Source organism: Procambarus clarkii, chromosome 28, assembly GCF_040958095.1.
Source record: "Procambarus clarkii isolate CNS0578487 chromosome 28, FALCON_Pclarkii_2.0, whole genome shotgun sequence".
Lineage (NCBI taxonomy): Eukaryota > Metazoa > Arthropoda > Malacostraca > Decapoda > Cambaridae > Procambarus > Procambarus clarkii.
Genome location: NC_091177.1, coordinates 7,708,600 through 7,727,436, shown reverse-complemented (window position 1 = coordinate 7,727,436; position 18,837 = coordinate 7,708,600). Strand labels below are relative to the sequence as shown.

General features: G+C 39.5%; 1 protein-coding gene across 4 annotated transcripts; it reads right to left on the bottom strand.

The window, feature by feature from the left end:
• Positions 1-1,027: 1,027 nt before the first annotated feature.
• LOC123754908 (uncharacterized) lies at positions 1,028-17,143 on the bottom strand. 4 transcript variants are annotated; one of them, XM_069332861.1, is made up of 5 exons: positions 17,000-17,074; positions 16,467-16,546; positions 16,019-16,066; positions 6,750-6,847; positions 1,028-4,048 (listed from the first exon to the last, which is right to left on the bottom strand). In XM_069332861.1, exon 5 carries the CDS (start codon positions 3,215-3,217, stop codon positions 2,402-2,404), a length of 816 nt encoding a protein of 271 aa, XP_069188962.1. In that variant the 5' UTR covers positions 3,218-4,048; positions 6,750-6,847; positions 16,019-16,066; positions 16,467-16,546; positions 17,000-17,074; the 3' UTR covers positions 1,028-2,401. The 4 variants fall into 4 exon arrangements, with proteins under 4 accessions (XP_069188962.1, XP_069188960.1, XP_069188959.1 ...); XM_069332859.1 differs by lacking the exon at positions 6,750-6,847 and having other exon boundaries at positions 17,038-17,143; XM_069332858.1 differs by lacking the exon at positions 6,750-6,847.
• Between the last annotated feature and the right edge of the window lie 1,694 nt (positions 17,144-18,837).

Below are 18,837 nucleotides of genomic sequence, written 5' to 3'. Positions count from 1 at the left end.
CAAATGGCACACCATGCAGGGCTACATACATTACCGAACAACACCGGTAAGAGATAGTGACAGTACCACCATCCCCAGGGAGAGGAAGAGCGCCCATCGTAACGGGCCACAAAGTCTATAAACAGCAGCTGAGTTAAACTTAACAAGTGCCCGATGGGTGGACAGCAGTTGGAGTCCATACACATCTGCAACACACACAAGCAACATATCCAACAGGACAATCTCAAGGGCTAGGTAAGATGCCCGTCCAGAAAATTCCAGACCCACGGTCTCGGAGCGGCGAATAGGGGGGAGGGGGGGGGGGGTCCCCATGGCGCCGACGCAACACCACCACCCTCCCACACAGAACGCTTAGCAACGACTCAAGACCAAATGGTACGAGATACTTTAAGCGCTACTTCATGCACACTATTATTGTAAGATTCTTGTGAACTAACCCAGAGTGTGCTAGTACATGTACATGCTAGTAAACCAGACTTGTGCTCTCATTCCACGTGTATCCAGCGAGTTGGGGATATTAGATTAAGCTATGTTTTTAACTATACTAATCCTTCATATAGAATGGGATAGCAGCTCAATTGCTGTGTTTACCCAAATTTCAGAGGGAAAAAAAGACCGGTCGGCTTAGGCTATAAAGCACCCAAACTGCCGACCATGATGTAAACAGTAGGCACAACTATTAGCGCGCCGCTGATGGAATGTAAAAATTTAGAAGACAAAAAGAAATGATTTATGTATATATAAAAAGTACTACTGAATATCTCATGAAATGAGGTCATGTACCTCATTTTGATATAAAACATTTCTGAGTGTCCTCCAAATTCATTATTTTTACATTCCATCAGTGGCGTGCTGATAGTTTTGCCAACAGTTTACATCTTTTAAGGACGGGAGACATCTCCCGTCACGCAGGGTACAGTCGCACCACCACAGATCTCCAGTATCAGCTAATGATACTGGTAATGGCTCAAAAGGACCACCACTTACGGGCTATTCATGCCCGTGCTACCTTTTGGATGGCTTAATCTTCATCAATCAATCATCTTTTAAGGCACATGTTCTAGATACTTGAGAGCAGTAGTTCCCAAACTCTCTACGGTCATTACCACTTTTTCACATTATCCTTACTAACGGTCCCCTACACTCAGCAAAAGGGTCTCTGGTATCCTCTGGTATCAATCTGTACACTGCTTCAACTTGTGGTCCCCTACACATTGCAAAATGGCCCCCAGGGGGGCCCATGAACCTCAGTTTGGGTGTTTTAGGGCCTAAGTCGAGCGGTAGTTTTTTTTTTAAACTTGAATAAACAAATTTTTGTTCTGCACTGTAATCCTCCAAACAGAATAGGGTAGCAACTTATTGCTGCCCCATTCTATATAAAGGATTCCAGCGTAAAACAAAAAATTAGCCTAGTTCAACTAATATCTCCATCTCACAACATGGTTAGTTATACATAGAATCAAGAGAAAACACGAAACGCAAGTACTAGTATGCACTAGCGAACACCGAGTACAGCACAAGAATATCTTCAAATATTATCTAGTATGAACTTCAAAAGCGTTCAAAGTATTTCATACCATTTAGTGTGAAATCATTGATATGAACATTCACAGATTGTGCCCAAGCTCTTGTTCACAGTTGGAATGCTCACCACTGGGTAATTAGCGTTTATTATTATGCATCTAGGAGCTTCAAGAATTATCCTCGTAGCGTTATTTTGAATTTTCTCTAATGCTTTCACAGCCTTGTGCTGGGAAGTTATAAGGTGCAAGGCATGGTAGAAAATCTGGCCCTAATGCATATCAGTGTAGAACATTCAAGCATATTTAATATTAATACCAATGTGCTCTAGCAAGTGTTTTCAGTGGTTTTAGTCTTTCTTTAAGCCTAAGCTGTAGTTCGTTTACAATGTCGCCTAACGACTGCGAGCGATTTTATTGGACACGTCATCCATCTTCTCTGGTTAATTTATTAAAATGTTAGCGACATCTTGTGAACGATAACACTAAAAGCAATTAAAAACATCTAAACTTACAAAGTTGCGTATTTTGTTAACGTTAGCCTCCTTCACTTTATTGACACGAGTACACTTTTTTGTCAAGACAAATTGATTAAAAACTACCTTAATATGCTAAGTTAAAAAGTTCCAAATAATTCAACTTCAGGTAGAGGTATACAACGTTACTTCAAACTAACACCTGAACGAACCGAGATGCCCTAAACCACTCCATGAGGAATTAGCGCACGCAAGCCTAGACAAATATATTGAATAAATATTTATTCAGTAGTCATTTAGTGATGCATTTATTGTATCAATACTTATTACTTATCCTTGAAAAATATTTACATCTATTTTAAACGTAACGAGCGAGATGTAAGTGTTAATTTCTTAACTTGTGCGTTAAATTTCTGGGTTGCTTGGCCGGTACTCCGCACCTGGGGGTGGGAGTCTATTCCTTTTGGGGTCTGTTCTTCTCTCCAGATTTAGGAGAACATTGATAATGTGCGTTAGAGAAGGTCTATCGGTGGGGCATCGGCTGCTTGCTTTCTCTGCCAGCCTCTCCAGCTCTGGATACTTACCTTTCATCGACCTGTGTACAGTACTATGTATTAGATTGCCAAGAGAGTAAACGTCTACAGCTCTCGTACACACTGCACCGTATTTTAACATCTCGGGCGCTATCCAAGGTAAATTCGAGTTTGTTTCCCCTTCAATCCCAGCGGTAACTTGGCCAAGGCGCTTGGCGATGCCATAGTCAATTATGGAAACTTCTGGCCATTCACCTAATTTTCCCTGGCGAATTACTACGTTTTCGTCTCTAAGGTCATTATGGATGATCATCTTGCTGTGCACCTCTGCAAGGGCCTGAGCGAGCTGCAAGATCATCCTAATACACCCGTGGTCAGTCTTTACCAAACTGCGTAAGTTCTGGAACGTACAAGAGCCGCAGTACGATATAACCAGTGCCTGGGGATCGAGGCACTTGCCGTACAAGATAGGAGCGCCCCCAGCTCCCGCCAGATGCAAGAGCACCTTCCCTTCTTCTGCTAACTCTGCTGGCGAAGTGTCAGCGTTGCCTACCTTGACACACCGCCATGTATCCTCATCATTCACGAGATACACTGTGCCAGAGGTGCCCGAGCCCAACTTTCTAGAACCTTTTATTAAGTTGTGCACCATGTCCTGAGTATACTCCTTTACCTCTATGTTCTCCATATTGAGTTATTTTCTTCCTTATGCACACGAGTTATATATTAATAAATTTCACTAAACTAAATATAAGGCAGCTGAATACCTCTAATTTTTTACTAACAGCAAAATGTCAAGGTCGTTTGCCAGTACAAGAGTTCCTTAATGTAAGAAACGAGTTTCGGCAACCTTTATCAAAGGTTGCTGGTAAAAGTACAAAGTGTCAAAGCAAAATATAAAAGTTGAAATAACTACTTATTGTCAAGTTAAAACACATTCAGCCGTTTAATATAATTAAACTATTATAAAAAACCGTTTGCCAGAGTAAAATTTAAGCACGGCTCTAATCTTAAAATTCATACATTTGTAGTGACATTATATAATCTAAAATACTGCATGCAACTTCATGTTAATGAAAGTACAGCTTACGTTAAAAGGTTAATAAACTAATTAAAAACGTTAAAAATGATATGGTGCTGTTACAGAAGAGTATGCTGAAGTTCTGAGGGAACATGAACAATAAAACATTGAGGAACACGACCAGTTGATTAATATCTTGGTTCCTTGTAGATGAACTGACCACGAATCTTCTTTCTTAGGTTAATTTACGCAGTGGCTCCTTGAAAAGTTCCCAGAGTAACTTTCTCAGAATTTACAGATGGGAGTAATATACGCCGTCGCTTTCCTAACTCGTAGGGAATGTTATTGCCAAAGTTCACTCGAGTCCACGCATCACATTCCTCATTTCGATCAACAATCGCTAGTTCTGTCTTGCTTCAGCACGTGCGCCCTTTCTATAGCTGCTTATGGGTTTTCTTTGTCGTTTGAAGTTGTGTGCGTGTCACCTGCATCATCAACCTGGAACAAACAACCAGTTTACTAACTGTTGCGTTATCTCGTGACAGCTGTGCTACTTCCTCAACAAACCTCTATACTCTATTACAAGTTTGGAGATTGATGAAATCAAGTCCAGCTTGTCGAGGATAATAAATCCTAAGAGTAAAAAGTAATCGGCAATAATTGCACAAGACTGCGAGTCAAAGGATAGGTGCATGTTATGAATGAAAACCTTTTAACTGTCTTGCAAGACAATGAAAAAACTATGGTAGAGATTAACAATGGCCAAGGAATTAAGTGATGCCAATAATTCATTTCAATTGGTAACTGGTGTACGACGCCACCACTCAGGACTCCGGCAGTGACAGTGTAACGGTGAGTGAAGTGGCTACTGTGGCTCAGAAAGAGGGTCATAATAATATGGTCAAGGAAGTGTGGGCTGAACTTAAAAAAGTTGGTGAGTTCCTCCAAAATCTGGGGCAGAGAATCGAGTCCATCGAGGCTAAATTAAACGTTCAGGAGGTCAAGGAAAATCACAAAACGGTGAAGGATAGTCAGGATATAGTGGTTGAGGACAAAAATGAAATATTGAGTGATGAAATGAAGGAAAGTGAAGTGTGTGTGAATGATGATAGTCGTAGGGAAAGGAAGAACCCTATAATTACACATAAAATGAAAGAATCATTTGGGCCAATAATGGACATCTCAGGGCTGAAAAAATCTCTTGAGAATCGCAATGTCGCTTTTACTGGTGAACTTGGGAGGAGGTGGGAGATGTTATACAAGGTATGGCTATCATTTAGTGAACTTATTGGGGATGACTTAGGCAATGAATTGATTAATAATGGATCACCCTAGACTGAAAGTGTTGTCATGGAATGTTAATGGTTTGAGAAACAGGGTTACAGATGTTCATTGTTATGTGATGGGAAATGATATTGATGTTGTAGCTCTCCAAGAGACAGGGGATAGGAATGAAGGCTTATTGAAATTAAATGGCTAAAGGGTTTCACCTCTTCGCTGCAAATAACATCAGAGGCACGTCGATTTATGTTAAGAACTCCATACCAGCAGAGTTAGTAGAACCGCCATCAAAAACGCAAGGTATAGAGAGTGTCTGTGTTAAATTATCATTAAGGGAAGGGGAATTTATTGTAGTTAATTTGTATGTATCCAGGAACTGCTTCGACGCTAACTATTTACCTGACTGCATTTATACTAATCCTTCACTGGTCATTGGGGACCTTAATGCTCGGCACACAAGCCTTGGGACAGTGGGTAGTATTAATACTAATGGGGTCAAGTGGTTACAGTTTCTACAAGATCATCCAGATACCTGTCTCTTGGGAAACAATGAACCAACTCACATCAGGGGAGGACGGCTTGACTATGCCTGCGTTTTAAACTCTCAGGGGATTATGGGGGAGGCTCGGGTTGTTCGGGAACTACTTAGTGACCACTTTGCCTTGAACGTTGAATTACCACTGGGGAAAAAACAAGTCCACTTTCAAAGGAAAAGGCTAAATATTAATAAAGATATGAAAAATTACTTTATTCAAAATATGGGAGATTGGTATCAACATTACACGCCGCTCTGCGTTGATAGTTTTTACGAGGATATGGTCGAGAACATAGAGAAATTAGTACAGAGGGAAAATGACGGGGGCAGGGGAAGCAAGACGCACGGACCTAAGAAATTTAAATATTCCAATGATCAGCAAGTCAAGGGATGGGAGAGAATGCTACGGAGTGCGCATAAAGCATGGTTAAAAAATGGAATGAGGGATGAAGAGAAAAATACAATGTTGGAAGTGGCTAGGGAATGCAGTCAGGTGAGGAAGGAGGCGCGGGACAGATACTGGCAAGAATTTGCTCAGTCCATTGGTAATACTAAGAACCTTAAAGACATATGGAGAGCAGTAAATAAAGTCAGGGGTTGTAAGACCAAATTCATTGCTCACTCAGATCCAGGGAAAGTTGCTAATGAGTTAGTAGATAAATGGGCAAGTGCTGCTGGTATGGAGTCCTTACCTGCAGACACGAGAGTCACCATTGAGTCATGGGAAAATATTAGAAATGGAGTAACTTTATGTGCCTTAAATACAAGATCTATAACATGCACTGAGATAACCCACGATGAGCTACTGGATGCTATAAAAAGTGGCAGTTCCACTGCTCCGGGAAAAGATGGAGTAACGTATGACATACTTAATTATTTAGCCGGTATGAAACCTAATCCCTTACTTGATTTGTTTAATATGAGTTATAGAGAGGGAAAGTTACCAAGAAAATGGAAAGAGGCTGTCATCATTCCTATCCCTAAGTCAAACGGAGGCTACAGACCTGTCTCCTTAATATCCTGCTTTTGTAAAATGATGGAAAGGATTTTGTTAAATAGGCTACTCTACCTTGTAGGTGATAACATGTCCAGTAATCTCTTTGGTTTTATCAAAGGCAAAAGTACTGCGGATTGTCTCTTAAAGTGCTTGTCTAATGTGGATGACAATTGTAGAGTTTTTGTTGATCTACAAGGAGCGTTTGATAAAGCCAATGGGGAAGTAATCTTATACGAATTAGCCAATCTGGGAATAACAGGGAGATTGCTACACTGGATAAGGGATTATCTACAAGGCAGAAAAGGTCAGGTGTATTACCAGGGATACATGTCTGAGGAACGGAGGTTTCAGTTAGGTACCCCACAAGGGGGAGTATTAAGTCCCACCTTATTCAATGTATTAATGAACAGATTAGCATCAGAGATGTATCCTCCAGGGGTCACGACGATCATATATGCTGATGACATTCTTATACAAGGCACTTCTGGGAACAAAATTCAAGATGCTCTTAACATACTTGGTACAACCTGTCACAAGTTAGGCTTAGTTATAAATGCAGATAAAACCAAATACGAGTATAGGAAACAAAGAAATATAACACTTACTCTAAATGGTGTGGAACTGAGCCGTGTACAGAAGTACAAGTATCTGGGCATGTATGTTGGATACACATGTGAGAGTAAAAATGCTGAAATAAATCCTATCAGCACCTTATGTAAAGCCCGTCTGCATCCTCTAAAAGCACTGGCTTTTTCTGGTAAAGGTGTTGGGGTACCTATCTTGCGGATGTTATACATAAGCACTGTTCGATCCCTGATAGACTACGCAGCACCCGTATTGTCTTACACAGGCCAAGGCAGAATTAAAAAAATAGAGCTGATACAGAACGAGGCTATGAGGATTATTCTTGGATGTCAAAGAAATGCAATGATTGAAATAATGAGAATGGAATTAAATTTACAGAGTGTGTGTGATAGAGTCCGTGACATTAACACTAGAGTATCTATTCGTTTCATGCGGAGAAAAGGAGGGGATAAGCTGTTTGAGAGCGTTCAGACCTGCTTGAGTGACGTACACACTTCCAGGAAACTGAGGGAGACACGCTATACGAGAGGATTAGCTCATGACCTCAGGGAATACGACGTACTTGACTGCTGTAAACCCTCTCGACAGTGTAATATGTCTGCTCCCTGGATAGTACAGAAAATAGACGTCAAAATTGTACCCCTCAAGGTGAAAAAGATTCATCATGAACCGGGACAATTACGGTGTTTGTATGGAAGCATGATATCTCGGTTACCAAGAGGCAACAGTTTACATGTATATTGCGACGGGTCGGTGGCGGAAGATGGCAGGGCAGGGTGTGGTGTCCTAATAAGGGATTATACGGAGTTTGGGACTGTGGACAGGATAATTGAACTCCGGCTTAGTAATTATATATCATCCACACAAGCTGAACTGCAGGCCATTCTGGCGTGTTTGGAGGAAGTACGTCATGACGACAAAAATGTTTTTGTATTTGTCGATAGCCGAGGAGCACTGGAGTCCTTAAACAGTCGAAACCCAGTCTTCATGTCTATAGTGGAGGACTGTAAGAGAAGAATAACTGAGATACAGCTGAAAGGTTATAGTGTGAAATTCATGTGGATTCCGTCTCATGTTGGAATAGTGCTCAACGAGGTGGCGGATGACTTGGCCAAACGTGCCACATCAAAACCACAAGTTGACATTGAATGTGAATTCACAATGAGACAAATAAGAAGCAAAATCAGAAATATTCAGGCACAGGCGGGAGTGGAGAGGAGAGAGATAATGTATGAGAGAAGTCAAACCATGCAACACTACATGTATGTGAGTCAAAACACCCATTTCACTTATGGTAAAAGGAGAAATGCTTGGAGTGACTGTGTACATGCGGCTCAGGCTTGGGTACAAATATTACTGGGAATATGGGATAGATGTTCATGGTAATGACACGAAGTGTAAACTATGTGGTATGTTAAGGTCTCACACCCTTGCCCATTATATTCTTGATTGTCCGTTGATTAATGTATATAGAAACACTGAGATAAGGACTGTTCCTGAACAAATAGCCTGGATGTGTCACAACGGAAAGGTTGATGATATTCTTGAGAGACATAAGAATTTTGCACCAAGATTGTAATATTTTGTTGAATTATCTGCAGGTGTCTTGCAAATTGTCTATACAGTATACCTAGGTCATAAAAGTATTTGTGTGTACGTCTGATACCATACTACTTGTGAAGGAGGAAATGTATATGTTTACCTCTCAGAATGTTTGGTAATATGTTTATTGTTTGTGATGTGTGTATGTATATATTAACACGTTGTACTGAATGGGGTGAGAATAGCTTGAGCTACCTCATCCCTTTGTGTGTATTTTACCTCAATAAACTTATTTCAATTTCAATTTCAATTTCAATTTCAACTAATAAACTTCACTGTGGCTGGAGAGCTGTAGTCTATGGGATGAACAGAACTGAACGAGAACAGCCCTTTGGTCTACCTCGACCTGCTGCAGAATATTAACGATTGTGAACCGAGGCTTCCCTTGCAAACAAGGTAACTATTAGGATCAAGGGAGATATACCAGTCGTGTAGCATTATGCTCGTGTGTGTTTACAGTAGTAATGTTCAAAACAAATGGTAACTACAGTATACGGCTGGTCAAAGGTTCAAATGCCAAAAGGGCTTTAAAAATGCAGAACTAAGCCTTGAGGATTCTTTGGTGCCCCGGCACCCCAAACGTGAGAATTTTTGTTTACCTGTCATGTGTCATTGATCGTGTTACTGAATTACATTTTCTTATTGATATGAATATGGTTAGGCTAACTAACCCTTGCACAAAACCTTAACTTTTATTAAATGTCAACTGTTCGAAAAAAGAATTATTAAAAACTGAACTCTCATAATTTGTACTAGGGGGAGACAATGCCACTTACCGGCACCGTGAGAGGAAATTTCAAACCCTCCCTTTTCAAATCTTAATCCCTCCCTTTTCAGTCAAGAAGCAAATTAAATTTCAGCCCAAACTTCATCTTTAGACAAAGCTCAACGCATTAAGCCATGTTGCTAATATCCACAGTATCAACATGGATTTTCCTCTCAAACAATATACAGTACACTATTGGTTTCCAACACCACCCGACCGGTGGTGTAGGTATGGTGTACTACATCGTTCTGGCATAGCTGAAAGTGCAGTTGTCCTGACCATGGGCGATTGCTTATTTTGGGTAGCGAGTTTTGTACTTTTTTTTTTTAGGATTTGATGTCCAAAGGGCTTGGAAAAGATGAGGGAGGAAGAAGGATTGGGATATTAACTTATTGAAGATGATTTGGATGGAGAACAAGGAGGCTTGAAAGTTCGATGGCCTATCCACCATAGGTTGCCATGATGCTTTGATCTTGGAACTTTGTTGATCTTTAATTCTTATTCCGCGGCAGGGGGCTAGTGTGACGGCTGGTGGTTGTCCTGGTTTAGGTGAGGTGCTCTTGTCTGGCTTGGAGGAGGCGTCTTCCCTATTCAGTTGGTGAACCTTTTTTCTATTGACTGAGGTATTATATTCTATCATCGGGATAGGATCGCTTGAAAAGTTTGGTAGTGGAGTTCCTTCCGGTTCGGCGATTTCGTCAGAGAACGGGTTGTGGCCGCCCAAAGTTGTACCTCGGGTCGTAGTACTCTTAACTTTAGGACGGAGGTCCTGTCTTCAAGACTTGACAGATTAACAAAGATCCTTTATCTGTAATTGCGCTCAACTATCAATTTTAACGTGATCGTGTCTGAAGCAAGACATTTATAATTATATATGTCTTGCAATTCAATTATAAATGATGGCAACTGACCACTTCATGCGGATTCCATTTCACATCAATTCCATCTCAGGTTGGCCTCAATGCACAAGAGCTGATGAGAATGAAAGGATCCGCTTCCAAAGGAGTCGACTGTCCTACAATTATCTGTAAACAACTTTGTAAAAATACAAAACCAACAAACCTTGTGGATCTGAGGCAGTGAAATCTATACTAGCAAGTCCATCTATCATGCTATCTATCTATCACAAGTCTATCTATCACATGTGCGTCATTCAATATCAGATTAGATGTTACACTACTACTGCTCGGCTTAGACTTCGAGTATCTTTGAGAATTTGCATTAACTTTTTTTCGACCTGACGTCAGCAAAAATTATTCACACGTCATAAACGTCACGGATGAGAAGTGCGAAAAGAAACGCATTTAGACATTTCTAACAAGAAATGTGCTAATAATCAATTCTAAATTATGTGCTCCAGAAATTTTAATCAAATATTCCTAGTTTGCTAACCTTTGGTAGTAAATGCAATGAACTCTTTCCACCGTCACTCAAGTATGGGGTGATGCGATTTGATTAAGCAAATCAAATTATGAAGCTTGCTCATCGCATATGCAAGTTGTTTAGCTTGAGATTATACTCGTGGTCGTTCTTCAGCCCGTTAATAATAGTTAATATTAACTTAAAACTGTAACTAGCTTATCAAGACTAACTTGGCAAAACGAATTCTGAGCTTCACTTCTTGAGCCTATCAATCTTTGCCCACTACCGCCCACAGAATGGTTATGGTGATTCACTACCGCCCACATGAGGGGTATGGGGTCCACTACCGCCTACAGGATGAAAAAAGTCGGCCTACAAATGAAAACTGTGCTGCCCATTTTAACTTGTAAACTAGGCAAGGCATCGATTTTAAGAGCACCTAATTTTTAAATGTACGTTATAAATTTATTTCTGCTAGATAAGCGTTCAAATAGCATTAAATAATGCTATTTAAAAAGCATTTTTATTTTATATGTAACAGCCTAGCATTGCACCGGAATAATGGAGAGTTGCAAATGTCAATCTAAGATGGATTGTTATTTTTCATCAAATTATCGCTTAATTGGCTTTATGTATTGTGGAAGAATTTATTTTATCTAATTGTAAAAAGCCATTCATCTACATCCTGAAAAGCAGATTAAAGATTCAGAAGTCACCCAAATGTAAGCTTACGTGTCATTTGTTTTCGTTGTACTCCAGCACGTATATCCGAGGCAGTTTAATTTTTCAAGCGTAGTTTAGACATTCATTATTTGTATAGACAAGTTTGGATTGATATCAATAGTTGCCACCTCGAATGGCGCCCTTGTCCTGTACATTCATCTCCCCGGTGAAATTTATGCTCGCCTATAACAGTTTCCGCTAACTTAGCAAGACTGTTGGCTTTTCGAGGTCTCCTAAGGTCTGCCGACCTTCTCCAGCATGCGACCTACAACAGATTTAAACTACCGGGTACCCGTTTACTGCTAGGTGAATAGATGAAACGAAGAAAAAAAACTGCTCAAACGCTTCTGTCGAACCGCGGGAATTTAACCGTGAAGCCTCTCGCAGGGTTGAGTAACCGTTTTTGGAACTTAAGCCAAAACTAGCTAAATGGGCTCCACGCTCTGTTCAGTGTGGCTATTCAAACAGCCTGTCGTCCTAAGGTTTCCCAACGTCAAGAAACCGTCGTAATAAAGTTGCCTTACCCTAACCTACCAGAGAACCCAAGATTAAACGCGACAGTATGTCAATTTCGCGAGCCGCTACCATTTTCTAGTACGACAGTTTCTGGCCTTGGGTAAAGTATGTCAAAATGCAACGTTCTACTAGGCCGGGTCGATTCAAAGGCTAAATACATGTAGATAACTCGTACCATAATTTTTTTCATTTATATATATTAAGCATCTTTATTCTGCAGTTGCAATATCGGGATCTGCAGGTTGGTACAAATACTCAACCAACTACAAACTACTTATTTTAATGAAAGGAAGCAGTAGAGCAACATAAGTACACTTGCATCGCATCAGGCTTGGATACCCATGTGCATGGGAAACAGGTTTAGAGGTTCCAGAAGATGCGAGGAAATGTCAGCACTGGAGAAATGCACGTCAGACCACTGGAACATTATCTAACACGGTGCCGAGTTACAAACCCGATAAGATTTAACAGAGCAGAAGTAGTTGTTACACACATTGGCATAATCTTACTGAAGCGAACATGCGAGTCAAATAGTCATACTCCGCCTAATTAAAACAAACAAGTAACAGTGGGCCAGCCAGAGGCTTAGGGCCCCGCGCAGGAATATCCCTGCAAAATATATACTATATATACTATATATATATATATATATATACTATATATATATATATATATATATATATATATATATATATATATATATATATATATATATATATATATACTATATATATATATATATATATATATATATATATATATATATATATATATATATATATATATATATATATATATATATATATATATATATAATTCCGTATCCATTTACTTGGTCTCAATTTCCCCCCTGAAACACAATTTTCCACTTGGGGGAGTAAGGAGATTTAAATGTTAGCTTTGTTATCAATTCATAAAACATGTATACGAGAGCTCATAAGGGACAGTTAGCAATTAGCCCGAGAGGCAGAGGACCTAGACACCAGACCCCTGCCTGCGTACTTCAACTCTGCCTGCGGAGGGGAGAGCCAGAGCAGGATAAGTACAGTTTCGCTCGATTGAGTTTTTTTTTTTAACCTGGGCGAGTGAAATTTTACAATCTATTTTCTGTCGAGTTGAAAATGTAAATGCTCGTATTAATTTGTTTCCAAATTCATTAAAGTACTTGTTCATCTATTCTAAATATATAAATATTTCCATAATTGATAACATCTTTCCTAGTGCATACTTTGATGTTATTTGAGGCAGTACGTTTGAGCCAGAACAAAATTTGGATAGGGGGTACCTCGAAGAGAAATCTTAAGCACCACGCTAGTTAAAATCTTAAATGTCAATGCTAATATCGAGTTTCCGGAAATCACAAGTGGGACATGCAGATGTCCTGATACGAGATGAACCAGTCCATTCAACTTCACTGAAGAAAATGTAATGCTTCACTCTCCACAAATAAGACAAGCGTACTCCTATCACTAAGGAAAACGACGATCTACAAATTAATGACAAAGCTTTTTAATTAGTAGACTATCTGTGCTTTTGGGTCATTGTCAGCTAGGAAATGGAGAAAAAAAACTTAATCAACTCTTGGGAATATTTAAAAGTAGTGTCAGGGCCTAGACAGAGATGTCCTGGAGTGGTCATGGAGCTTAAGCTGTCCAGCTTAACATTATGTGTACTGTGCATGTACGCGCCGTTAGACCACCTCACCAGTGTTATACGAACACCCTCAAACTTCGTTAAAACATCTATCGCGTACAGACGAGATAGATCGAGTAATTTTTGTTTAATTTGACTGAGTGGCAAAAACGCAAAACATCGAATCTATGACAATAGTTTTTAGTGTTAAATAAGAAAATGATCAAAGAACTAAGATTGCCAATCCCCAGTTATATCAGACCATTTAGACCCATTGGCATGAGTTAACTGGAGGTCTGCAATTACTTATTCACTCTCGCGTTCTTGAGGATATCCTCATATTGCACCCAAAATTTGTCAGTTCAGGCTACTGTATTAGGCCCTGTATGACTAACCATCCTGCGAGATGGGGACTTTCAGTATCAATGCTACCTTATTCACTCTTGGGTTCATGATATCCTTATAATGCACCCAGAGTCTGCCAGTGCAGACTACTGATCACATGCCTTTGTACGACTATCCTGTGTGATGGGGAGTTTTAGCGACACGTAGCTAGTTTTTTGACACGCTGTACTCTTGCATATAGTCTAGGGTAGCTGCACAAATGCAGATGTACCTAAATGTGTTAATAAAACAATATACAAGAAAGCCAACCACTTGCGCAAGCACTCAATTTTATGCCTGTAATGATGCGAACTTCTTAGGAGGAAGAACCATTAAGATTCTATTATGAAATGACAACAAAATAGTATTTTACTTCATTAAATGAGATTAAAAAGAGGCGTAGGAAATAGATTAAATCTACACTAAAGGACACTAACCATCCTAATGGCCAGTCTGAATTTTATACAAGAGGTACATTAGAGGTATTAGTGTAAGAGTGGGGTACACTAACAAGAAATGACTTCCCAAATGATAAAGCAGACAGTCACGCCGTTTCAACAAGCAGAGCTCACTGCTATTACTATGACCAAGGTACTTAGAACGGAATATAGGGGGAGCATCGACTTAAATGCACTGCAAAGCCTCTGAAAAAAGTCGAGCAGGAAACACTAATAGTAGCCGAAATAACATGGCGAGTACACTGTTGAGCCAGGGAAGGGCAAAGTTCCTCTGGATTCCCCATATTTGAATCTGGAAACTAGCTAGCACATCTGCTAGCTGCCAAGGGTGCTGACGACCATACTGAATACCTCATAGCACAAGAGTCGAAATTCTTTTACAAATCCAGGGCATCAATCACCACCACCATGGCAAGGTAGCCGAGGAAAGGAATCAAGAGCAAGTTAGTGAATCTGTACGATGATACAATTTAGTCGCAACCGACAACCTCTGTCATTATGGAAGAAAAAAAGGTATTCGGAGTGGGGAATCTGATACAGGTACCAGGGGAGATTCGGTACTGAAACAGCCGATCATCGAAGGTGTAGAATTTGCAAAACTAGCAAAGGACCTCGGCTGGACCCTTACCTGTCATTGTACCCATCTAAGAAATTATAATAATTCATTGTGACACACAGCCAGTGCATCCTAGCAGCCGGGTTTTGTTTCTACTGGGTCTTTTAGACGCTATTATGGCGGTTGTCAACGTACAATACGAGTGACTGCCCAATGAACTCTCCAAAATTAAATTTCCTCACACCATTACACTTCTCTTCCGTTATCCCCCCCCCCCCCTTTCCATCCCGAATGCATGTTTATTCCCATTCCAATTAAATTCCTTCTCAATAGCATACTTATTCCTATGCCACCATTTAAAGTCCATTTTCTCACTTGCCTATTTACCTAGATCATGTTATTTGACATTTATCTCTTCTTTTATCTTCATGTTTCAACAAACCTCTTAATTTACTTTGCAATTTATATTTTCTTTCAATAAACTTATCGTTCTTTTTCCATCAAACCCCTCAATTTTTGCAATCAAAATATTGAAGTATTCAATCTGATTAAGTTTTAATTTAAAAATATTGGTAAACTATTTAGAGAAAAACTTCTGCAGGTATCGTATAAACAATTCAGACGCAAATTCGCTGTAAAGCCTCATGTATCACTTGGGTAAGAGATTGGATATAAATACCCTATCCAGTCTTATATTTCAAATATTCAACTGATCCTTAACACTACTGGAACAAATTATTGCTCCACTATATGAATGAAGAAATTTACCGAACTTCAATTGATCAATATTTTAATATTCTAGAACTTATAGAAAGTTTTAACCACAATTACACGAAGCTTGCAAACCAATTGCATTCATCTTGCTTCACGGAAATTCAGATGTTATAGGAGCATTTTCTTCATTTAACTTTTTATATGCAATGTTTATTCAGTGCTTATTACAAGTTCTGAACTTTTACTTATGTATAACTAATGTAATTGTTCTAATTTTACAATCGTTTATGTCGCAAATGTACAAGCTGCCATGTTACCCACCTTCCCTTCATTGGAGATAAAGATTTTTACACTTACCTCAAGACTGGGCGTGTGGCCTACTCAGCGCCGCAACAAGAGCAACACCTGCCGGGAAAATAATACTTTATTTAGGCTTTAGAACAGGGTTCTCAACACTTCACCCGGAAGCCAGTTGCATAATATCACGCCCTTATAACAGTTTCGCTTAGTAACAATGTAATGTAAAACGAGACGACAGGTCTAGAGCTATTGAATTCTTAGTCAAGACTTACTTTAACAGTAATGGTCCTGACTAAGACGACTATGATCTTTGCCTATCATTTTAAAGCACTACAATCTCTTCCTGTGGTTGATTGTTCAATAAATCCCAGAACTGCATGTTTGACAAATGTCTCACCCTGTCCATGGAGGACAAGAAAATTTATATATGCTGGCTAGCATTGTAAATGTGTGGCCACGTCTATGGCAGAAAATAATAAAACTTCTTACACACCACGGAACTTACCTGTTCAGTTTGTGATGGACCTGCCCCGTGTTGTTTTGGCCCGGTCTGGTTCACTCTACATGGGGCTACAGGCGTATGCACTGCAATCCAAAAGTAGGTTTCTGTTAGCATGAAATCCACCCTCGCTATACTTTTAATAAAAAACAAAACATTTTCGGGCCTAGTTTCCGAGCCCATTATGTGACGAACCTTTTCCACTATCCACAAGATGGTTACAGGGTGCATAAACAAACTAGCTACTTGAGCGCAGATTTTAATTTAATTGACATTCAAAGTTACGAACGTTTGTCCTATAATGTTTCGTCATAGCACAATGGGATATGGAATCGAACTTCAAAATCCATTTAGCTAGGCAAGCAAGTCCCAGTAACCGCAGCAATGTTAATTGGTTGTGTTTAGCATAATTAATGCCTATCAAACACTGGAGGGTTATGAGCTACTACAATAGCCTATTTATCAACAAGCAAGAACACTTCAGTTCCGAGCACCGTTCAAAGTATTCTCTCCATATACACCACAAGCTGGGTACATACCTCTCCGCGTATATCCCGTTGACCAATTTTTTCCTCACCTGTAAGCTGTGTGGAGTACAGTTAACAAATGGCGTTGTGTCAGCTGTTAATCTCGGTCATAACCTCGGTTCCAAGTTCAGAGTGGCTTCACGCGTTCCGGTACTATGAATTGTCAGGCGGATATTTGTTGTTATTAATGATGTACAAATATCCGTTGAAGTCTTATTATTATTTTTTGACACCTTTGTAATCCGTTTTGCATTGCCGTTCAAAGGACGAGTATAGAGTACACAATAAACCACCAGAAAATCAGTGTTGACTTCGAGACCCGTTCGAACAAGTTCTAAACGAGCCGATCTTTGTACATCATTCATATTATAAAGCGTTGGTAATTAGCAGGCAACTTTATTAAAGGTCTGCCGAGGAGTATATTTAAATTATGATTTATGCTTCAGTTTTCAACATGATTAATTCAAACTTAAACGTTACAGAACCAGTGAAGCCGGAGTCGGTATTTTATACGTTTATCAACCTGACTTCTTGTTTAAGATTCAGCTACTGGGAACAAAAAAGTTCCAAGTAGCACGGGCTATGGTGAGCCCGTAGTCGACTTACCTGACACAGGAGCCGGGCTGTAACTTGTAATTTTTAGTAAAAGGCGAAGATTTATGGGTTTTGAAGTTAAACCAGAATTCCAACCTAACTGTTTGAAGCTATGATCTGAGACGTGCTTTATTCACATCAAGTCCGTAATTGCAAATATTCCCCAAATCAAATTAATCTTGGACTAATTATGTAAAAATCAATATATAATAATTGTGTGAATTGGTATTTTGGAACATATTTTTTTTGCAATACCGTAAAAAACTTTACCTTCACTTTTGTTCTATTATTAAAAGGATTACGAATTAGGTGCACAGCAGTGTTGCTACCTATTCTCTATGGATTAGGATATAGGTCAAGCTCCTACTCAACCGTCCTCTCAAGGGTTTCCAACCTCAAGAAACTGTCGAACTAAAGTGCACTTATTCTAACCTACATGAGGACCCAAAATAGAAAACGGAAAGTATGTACATTTCGCGAGCCGCTACCATTTTCTAGTACAATTTTTGGTCTTGAGAACAGTATACTTCAAAATGAGACGTGCTATTAGAAGGACAGGATGCAGCGGCTACTAGCCTTGTTGTACCCGTTGCATTACAATTTAACTATTCTGTCGTTCGAATTATTTGTCGAATTCGAATTCAAGATTGAGGATGGAGATGGCTTCCACAACTTCATCCTTTCAGTACGTTCCAGTTGGTGATCGTTTGTACTGAGTACGAGTATTTCCTTACATTCCTTCGGCTCATTTGCATTTCCATCTTCCACCAGTGTCCTCTTGTCCTGCTTTCTCTAAGTTTGAATTGGCTGTCCTTGTCCACTTTGTCTATTCCTCTCAGTATCTTGTATATTGGGATGATATCCTTGATTCTTTTATCCTCTAGGGTGGTAAGATTAAATTACATTAGCTTATCCTCATAGCTTAATCCTTTAAGCTCTCGTACCAATCTTACTGCAAACTTCTGTACTTTTTCAATTTTAGTTTCATGCTTCTTAAAGTGCGGATTCCATGCTGGTGCTGCATGTTCCAGTACTGGTCTAATAAATGTTGTGTAGACTGCCTTGAAAGAGTCTTGATTTAGGGTTTCAGACTTTATTCTTATGTTTGTCAGCATCCCATAATGCTGACAAACATAAAATTTGTCAGCATTATTGATGTTACCCTGTTTATGTGTGCTTCCGGTGATAGTTTAGCAATTATATCGACTCCCAAATCTTTCTCTCTTTCCGATTCCTGTAGTTACCTTTCCCTTATG